This window comes from Alosa pseudoharengus, unplaced genomic scaffold (assembly GCF_046254945.1).
Source record: "Alosa pseudoharengus isolate Yale_2024_CS ecotype anadromous, Long Island Sound unplaced genomic scaffold, YU_APseudo_1.1 YU_APseudo_1.1_scf_8, whole genome shotgun sequence".
Lineage (NCBI taxonomy): Eukaryota > Metazoa > Chordata > Actinopteri > Clupeiformes > Clupeidae > Alosa > Alosa pseudoharengus.
The window spans coordinates 11,446,832-11,455,924 of NW_027468870.1; the positions used below are offsets into that span (position 1 = coordinate 11,446,832).

General features: G+C 40.0%; 1 protein-coding gene across 1 annotated transcript; it reads right to left on the bottom strand.

The window, feature by feature from the left end:
* Nucleotides 1–450: 450 nt before the first annotated feature.
* Nucleotides 451–1,985, bottom strand: LOC143111472 (cornifelin homolog B-like). Its single transcript, XM_076273712.1, has 4 exons — nucleotides 1,869–1,985; nucleotides 1,588–1,702; nucleotides 995–1,152; nucleotides 451–823 (listed from the first exon to the last, which is right to left on the bottom strand). The coding sequence occupies exons 2-4, from the start codon at nucleotides 1,694–1,696 to the stop codon at nucleotides 698–700; spliced, it is 393 nt and encodes a 130-aa protein (XP_076129827.1). The 5' UTR covers nucleotides 1,697–1,702; nucleotides 1,869–1,985; the 3' UTR covers nucleotides 451–697.
* Between the last annotated feature and the right edge of the window lie 7,108 nt (nucleotides 1,986–9,093).

The following is a 9,093-nucleotide window of genomic DNA, read 5'->3' on the forward strand; positions in this document are numbered from 1 at the left end:
CATTCTATTCAGTCGACCCTAGTATATGTGTGTGTGAAGTAATACCTCGAAACTTGTTTCACCTGATATTGGCTGAGTGATACTTAACTGACCTCACCCTTTCCCCTGTACAATCACACCTTCACAGGTATGAGAATAATGCCATGGTTATGTAGGACATGTTGACAAGAAGAAGAAGAAGAAAGTGATGGTGATGATGGGTAGGAGGGGGAGGAGGAGGAGGATGTCTTTTAGAGAACATTAATATCTATAACTCTATGAGCTTTTTTAGCATTTTAATTATTTAAGAAATATCAACCTGTGTACCTTCTTCATTGTTAGGATATAGAAAGAGTGATGCAGTAAGCTATAGACCCCACCAAATAGACAATTAGACAACAAAATGATGATGCATAGATGAACAAATACTACAACTTGGGCTACATAGGTATTTTTCGATAAAGATACAAATAAGATATATTGATTTATTTAGACAATGTTGAGATAATAAAAAATGAATTATTCAACGACTTAATGGAAAGTAATGGAGCTAACATTGAATGGTCAAGCAGACTGCTCTGGAGCTTGTTTCTCTGTGGAACTTATTTTCACTTAACTTTTGAAAACATACACAAACACAATGGATATAGTATAAAAATGTAAATAAATATCTGTTCAAGACTACAATGCAGACTACAACGAGAGAGGGCAGGTGTGGTTATACTTTGGGCATGGCACGGATGAGCGTGATGGGGATGGCTCTTCTCTTCATTTCTGTAGCCATTTGGCACCAGGAACATGGCGTGCAAAAGGTTGAAAACAAACAGTCTCGGCAGATGGTGTCCTGGAAACACAACATTTCATCTAGTTATTCACCTGTCATATGAGGAAACCAACAAGTACACAGGAGAGGACTAACATGTCTACCAGAAACGTATTACACAACTTTTCCATTCCACTATGATTACAATTACTAAATCCAATCATTCCATTTTAAAGAAGGGACTTTACTTACTTTAATGCCATAGCGATGACGCATGGAGACTCTCATAGCGAGACTGATCGGGTTAATTAAACCACCAAATATTTCCAACATAGGGAGACAAAGGCACTGCCCATAGTCTCGTGTGGTTATACAAGCGAAGCAAGGACAACACCAAAATGCAAAGCAACCTGTACAGAAGAAATACATTTACAGAGATTTCACATGAATATCTGTGGTATCACTTGCAATTGTGAACAAAGTAAGCATACACCTAGATTAGCTTTTTTAAACTAAATAACATAAACATAAGCATAATTGGACTATGTGATGGTCAGCAAACACTAAAACCTTCCTACATAGATTCATACCTGTAGACATATTTATTTTCAGCCTTAATACAATATGTACAAAGAAAGCTATACAACAAACTGAACAAGTCGGTTTCTTTTTAAACGGAACCGCTTGTTTCCTTTGCGTGCTATAAAGGCATGACTATTGCATATAGTTACAACTGGGTGATAAGCAGGATAACGGCCTTTAAGGTGTTTTGTTATACAGAATTAATGGACTTGGGCAGAGGCAGTAACACACACACACACACACAATAATAAACACACACTTACATTGAGGCATATCCTCACAGCAGTCACAAATTCCTGTACTCCATTGGTGGTCAGTGACTTTTGACTCCATAACTGGAGCAGGCTGTTCAATGACTAGTTTTGATGACATTGTAGTCTACCAAATAATGTAGGGAAAAAACATAACAATTCAGTAAAATGTTCATTCACATTGTTTCACTATTGCCCAATTCCTATACACATCAGCATCTTCTCTGTTGTTCATAATCACCTGCTACCTTTACATCATGCTACTGGTATCTGTTAGCTACTGCAGGTCTTACCTCTGTAATAGACAGTTGAAGTAGTTAGATGCTGAAGGACAGAGCAGTCGCAAACCCAATCTGAGGTCTCCAGAGTTTATATTCAAAGACAGGTGTGATGTCATAATGTTAAAACTAGTCAAAGGCCATCTATGTACACTCCTTGTCCCTGAAAAGAACCACACTGACATGTTAAACCTGATTCACATAAAATGTCAGGTGATCTTAAAGGGAGGGGACTCTGGTGGTAACACAGGGCTCTCTAGGTGTCTGCATGAATGTTGTTCTACCTCACTGAAAGGTGCTCTCATGTGGAAAATATGAGACATCACATTGTAACTAGCATCATATGACAGCTAACTAGCATTGCACACACACACACACACACACACTTCAACTCTGCCTCTCCCTCATGTTCCCTATGTTACAGACCTTTTATTTATTTTCTTATTTCATCTTACGTAAAAACACGCACACACACACCCCCACATCTGACTTTCTCCAACTTTTGCACATCTCCATAGAACTTTTTATTTATTAGGGCCCGAGCACCCGAAGGGCGCAAGGCCCTATTGTTTTTGTAAGGATTATTATTAGGGCCCGAGCACCGAAGGGCGCAAGGCCCTATTGTTTTTGTAAGGATTATTATTATTTGTTTTTGTAAGGATTATTATTATTATTATTATTATTGTTATTCCACTTTTTTGCTTTCCTGTTTTTGAGGTGGTTAACATGGTCGAAACCTCTTGAAATTTGGCAAAAACGTCAGGTGTCATGCATCGCAGTTAGGTACAAGAGCTTGACCCCGGGCGTGGCCCAGGGACTTGCTAGCGCCCCCTTAGGTGACTGATCCCGTGGTTGGCAAATATTTTGAGGTGGTTAACATAATCGAAAACGCATGAAATTTAGCACACACATCAAGTGGTACAGTGAATAGACAGGGATAAAAGCTTGGCACCGGGCGTTGCCCAGGAACTCCATAGCGCCCCCTTACGTCCCAGTGACTTGTGGTTGGCATATAGTTTTAGATACACACACCAAATTTGGTGGGTGTATGTAACTCCCAAAAACAAACAACTTTTGTATTAACATGCCATTAGCCACGCCCACAGGAAGTGAGGTAATTGAGATTTTGTGCGTTGTGGACATGATCAATTTTAACGTACTCCTCCTAGACGGTTGATCCGATTCATGTCAAAGTTGGTATACATGATGCCGAGATGTTCCTGATTATAAATTGTGAAGTTTTTTTTTGATTTGTTGTAATTTGACGAAATGGCGAAATTATTAATTTTAATACCCTTCCACATAAACAATAAATGTGTCATAATTCACCATGCATGGCTTGAAATGTTTTACATTTCACAGGTCATTGAAGACCATGTTAATGATAATATTCACATGCCCATAATGCATGTTTGGCATAGCGCCACCAACTGGCAACAGAAAGAATGACAATTATACTGATGTCACATGATCAATTTGAACATACTCCTCCTAGACGGTTTGCCAGATTCATTTGAAATTTGGCAAACATTATGCCAAGATGTCGCTGATGTTAAATTGTGAATGGATTTTTGAATTTTGTAATGTATTTGATATGATTTTAATATCTCACCACATAAACAGGAAATGTGTCATAAATCACAGTGCATTGAATGAATGGTCTGAAACTTCTCAGGTTAATAGATATCATGATTATGATGATATCCAGACACCCAATGGGCCTGCCTGGCATAGCGCCACCACCTGGCCAAGCAGGAAATGTGCCAGAAATGGACAATGCCTTAAGTGATTGATCTGAAACTTTATAAAATATTGTATATCATTATTGTAATGATATTCACATGCGTAATTCACAGGCCTAGCATAGCGCCACCTTCTGGCCAAGCAGGAAATGTGCCAGAAATGCTCTATGCTTTGAATAAATGGTCTGAAACTTCTCAGGTTAATAGATATTATGATTATGATGATATCCAGACACCCAATGGGCCGGCCTGGCATAGCGCCACCACCTGGCCAAGCAGGAAATGTGCCAGAAATGGACAATGCCTTAAGTGATTGATCTGAAAGTTTACAGACATTTTGGACATCATTATTGTGATGATATTCACATGTGTAATTTTCATGCCTAACATAGCGCCACCATCTGGCCAACCAAAAAGTGTATCAGAAATGTTCTTTGCTTAAAATGAATGGTCTGAAATTTCTCAGGTTAATATATATTATGATTATGATGACACCCAATGGGCCTGCCTTGCATTACGCCCCAACCTGGCCAAGCGAGTAAATGTGGCATAAAATAAAATACAAAAACAAATAGCACACGCATCAAATATGTACATTTCACAAACGCACCACGTCGGTGCTTTGTTGGATTCCCACATGTCACGGGTTGCGGCCCGCAGGTGCTCGGGCCCGCCATTGCCGCTTGCGGCTATATTTAGGGCCCGAGCACCCGAAGGGCGCAAGGCCCTATTGTTTTTGTAAGGATTATTATTATTATTAGGGCCCGAGCACCCGAAGGGCGCAAGGCCCTATTGTTTTTGTAAGGATTATTATTATTATTATTATTGTTATTCCACTTTTTTGCTTTCCTGTTTTTGAGGTGGTTAACATGGTCGAAACCTATTGAAATTTGGCACACACGTCAGGTATCATGCATCGCAGTTAGGTACAAGAGCTTGACCCCGGGCGTGGCCCAGGGACTCGCTAGCGCCCCCTTAGGTGACTGATCCCGTGGTTGGCAAATATTTTGAGGTGGTTAACATAGTCGAAAACGCATGAAATTTAGCACACACATCAAGTGGTACAGTGAATAGACAGGGATAAAAGCTTGGCACCGGGCGTTGCCCAGGAACTCCATAGCGCCCCCTTACGTCACAGTGACTTGTGGTTGGCATATAGTTTTAGATACACACACCAAATTTGATGGGTGTGTGTAACTCCCAAAAACAATCAACTTTTGTATTAACATGCCATTAGCCACGCCCACAGGAAGTGAGGTAATTGAGATTTTGTGCGTTGTTGGCATGATCAATTTTAACATACTCCTCCTAGACGGTTGATCCGATTCATGTCAAAGTTGGTATACATGACGCCGAGATGTTCCTGATTATAAATTGTGAAGCCTTTTTTTGATATGTTGTAATTTGACGAAATGGCGAAATTATTAATTTTAATACCCTTCCACATGAACAATAAATGTGTCATAATTCACCATGCATGGCTTGAAATGTTTTAAATTTCACAGGTCATTAAAGACCATGTTAATGATAATATTCACATGCCCATAATGCATGTTTGGCATAGCGCCACCACCTGGCAACAGAAAGAATGACAATTATACTGATTTCACATGATCAATTTGAACATACTCCTCCTAGACGGTTTGTCAGATTCATTTGAAATTTGGCAAACATTATGCCAAGATGTCGCTGATGTTAAATTGTGAAGGGATTTTTGAATGTTGTAATATATTTGATATGATTTTAATATCTCACCACATAAACAGGAAATGTGTCATAAATCACAGTGCATTGAATGAATGGTCTGAAACTTTTCAGGTTAATAGATATCATGATTATGATGATATCCAGACACCCAATGGGCCTGCCTGGCATAGCGCCACCACCTGGCCAAGCAAGATATGTGCCAGAAATGGAAAATGCCTTAAGTGATTGATCTGAAACTTTATAAAATATTGGATATCATTATTGTGATGATATTCACATGCGTAAATTCACAGGCCTAGCATAGCGCCACCTTCTGGCCAAGCAGGAAATGTGCCAGAAATGCTCTATGCTTTGAATAAATGGTCTGAAACTTTTCAGGTTAATAGATATTAAGATTATGATGATATCCAGACACCCAATGGGCCTGCCTGGCATAGCGCCACCACCTGGTCAAGCAGTAAATGTGTCAGAAATGGACAATGCCTTAAGTGATTGATCTGAAAGTTTACAAACATTTTGGATATCATTATTGTGATGATATTCACATGTGTAATTTTCATGCCTAACATAGCGCCACCATCTGGCCAACCAAAAAGTGTATCAGAAATGTTCTTTGTTTAAAATGAATGGTCTGAAATTTCTCAGGTTAATATATATTATGATTATGATGACACCCAATGGGCCTGCCTTGCATTACGCCCCCACCTGGCCAAGCGAGTAAATGTGGCAGAAAATAAAATACAAAAACAACTAGCACAAGCATTAAATATGTACATTTCACAAACGCACCACGTCGGTGCTTTGTTGGATTCCGACATGTCACGGGTTGCGGCCCGCAGGTGCTCGGGCCCGCCATTGCCGCTTGCGGCTATATTTATTATTGTTATTCCACTTTTTTGCTTTCCTGTTTTTGAGGTGGTTAACATGGTCGAAACCTATTGAAATTTGGCACACACGTCAGGTATCACGCATCGCAGTTAGGTACAAGAGCTTGACCCCGGGCGTGGCCCAGGGACTCGCTAGCGCCCCCTTAGGTGACTGATCCTGTGGTTGGCAAATATTTTGAGGTGGTTAACATAGTCGAAAACGCATGAAATTTAGCACACACATCAAGTGGTACAGTGAATAGACAGGGATAAAAGCTTGGCACCGGGCGTTGCCCAGGAACTCCATAGCGCCCCCTTACGTCACAGTGACTTGTGGTTGGCATATAGTTTTAGATACACACACCAAATTTGATGGGTGTGTGTAACTCCCAAAAACAATCAACTTTTGTATTAACATGCCATTAGCCACGCCCACAGGAAGTGAGGTAATTGAGATTTTGTGCGTTGCGGGCATGATCAATTTTAACATACTCCTCCTAGACGGTTGATCCGATTCATGTCAAAGTTGGTATACATGACGCCGAGATGTTCCTGATTCTAAATTGTGAAGCCTTTTTTTGATATGTTGTAATTTGACAAAATGGCGAAATTGTTAATTTTAATACCGTTCCACACAAACAATAAATGTGTCATAATTCACCATGCATGGCTTGAAATGTTTTAAATTTCACAGGTCATTAAAGACCATGTTAATGATAATATTCACATGCCCATAATGCATGTTTGGCATAGCGCCACCAACTGGCAACAGAAAGAATGGCAATTATGCTGATTTCACATGATCAATTTGAACATACTCCTCCTAGACGGTTTGTCAGATTCATTTGAAATTTGGCAAACATTATGCCAAGATGTCGCTGATGTTAAATTGTGAATGGATTTTTGAATGTTGTAATGTATTTGATATGATTTTAATATCTCACCACATAAACAGGAAATGTGTCATAAATCACAGTGCATTGAATGAATGGTCTGAAACTTCTCAGGTTAATAGATATCATGATTATGATGATATCCAGACACCCAATGGGCCTGCCTAGCATAGCGCCACCACCTGGCCAAGCAGGAAATGTGCCAGAAATGGACAATGCCTTAAGTGATTGATCTGAAACTTTATAAAATATTGGATATCATTATTGTAATGATATTCACATGCGTAATTCACAGGCCTAGCATAGCGCCACCTTCTGGCCAAGCAGGAAATGTGCCAGAAATGCTCTATGCTTTGAATAAATGGTCTGAAACTTCTCAGGTTAATAGATATTATTATTATGATGATATCCAGACACCCAATGGGCCTGCCTGGCATAGCGCCACCACCTGGTCAAGCAGGAAATGTGCCAGAAATGGACAATGCCTTAAGTGATTGATCTGAAAGTTTACAGACATTTTGGATATCATTATTGTGATGATATTCACATGTGTAATTTTCATGCCTAACATAGCGCCACCATCTGGCCAACCAAAAAGTGTATCAGAAATGTTCTTTGCTTAAAATGAATGGTCTGAAATTTCTTAGGTTAATATATATTATGATTATGATGACACCCAATGGGCCTGCCTTGCATTACGCCCCCACCTGGCCAAGCGAGTAAATGTGGCATAAAATAAAATACAAAAACAAATAGCACACGCATCAAATATGTACATTTCACAAACGCACCACGTTGGTGCTTTATTGGATTCCGACACGTCATGGGTTGCGGCCCGCAGGTGCTCGGGCCCGCCATTGCCGCTTGCGGCTATATTTAGGGCCCGAGCACCCGAAGGGCGCAAGGCCCTATTGTTTTTGTAAGGATTATTATTATTATTATTATTGTTATTCCACTTTTTTGCTTTCCTGTTTTTGAGGTGGTTAACATGGTCGAAACCTCTTGAAATTTGGCACACACGTCAGGTGTCATGCATCGCAGTTAGGTACAAGGGCTTGACCCCGGGCGTGGCCCAGGGACTCGCTAGCGCCCCCTTAGGTGACTGATCCCGTGGTTGGCAAATATTTTGAGGTGGTTAACATAATCGAAAACGCATGAAATTTAGCATACACATCAAGTGGTACAGTGAATAGACAGGGATAAAAGCTTGGCACCGGGCGTTGCCCAGGAACTCCATAGCGCCCCCTTACGTCACAGTGACTTGTGGTTGGCATATAGTTTTAGATACACACACCAAATTTGGTGGGTGTATGTAACTCCCAAAAACAAACAACTTTTGTATTAACATGCCATTAGCCACGCCCACAGGAAGTGAGGTAATTGAGATTTTGTGCGTTGTGGACATGATCAATTTTAACGTACTCCTCCTAGACGGTTGATCCGATTCATGTCAAAGTTGGTATACATGATGCCGAGATGTTCCTGATTATAAATTGTGAAGTTTTTTTTTGATATGTTGTAATTTGACGAAATGGCGAAATTATTAATTTTAATACCCTTCCACATAAACAATAAATGTGTCATAATTCACCATGCATGGCTTGAAGTGTTTTACATTTCACAGATCATTGAAGACCATGTTAATGATAATATTCACATGCCCATAATGCATGTTTGGCATAGCGCCACCAACTGGCAACAGAAAGAATGACAATTATACTGATGTCACATGATCAATTTGAACATACTCCTCCTAGACGGTTTGCCAGATTCATTTGAAATTTGGCAAACATTATGCCAAGATGTCGCTGATGTTAAATTGTGAATGGATTTTTGAATTTTGTAATGTATTTGATATGATTTTAATATCTCACCACATAAACAGGAAATGTGTCATAAATCACAGTGCATTGAATGAATGGTCTGAAACTTCTCAGGTTAATAGATATCATGATTATGATGATATCCAGACACCCAATGGGCCTGCCTGGCATAGCGCCACCACCTGGCCAAGCAGGAAATGTGCCAGAAA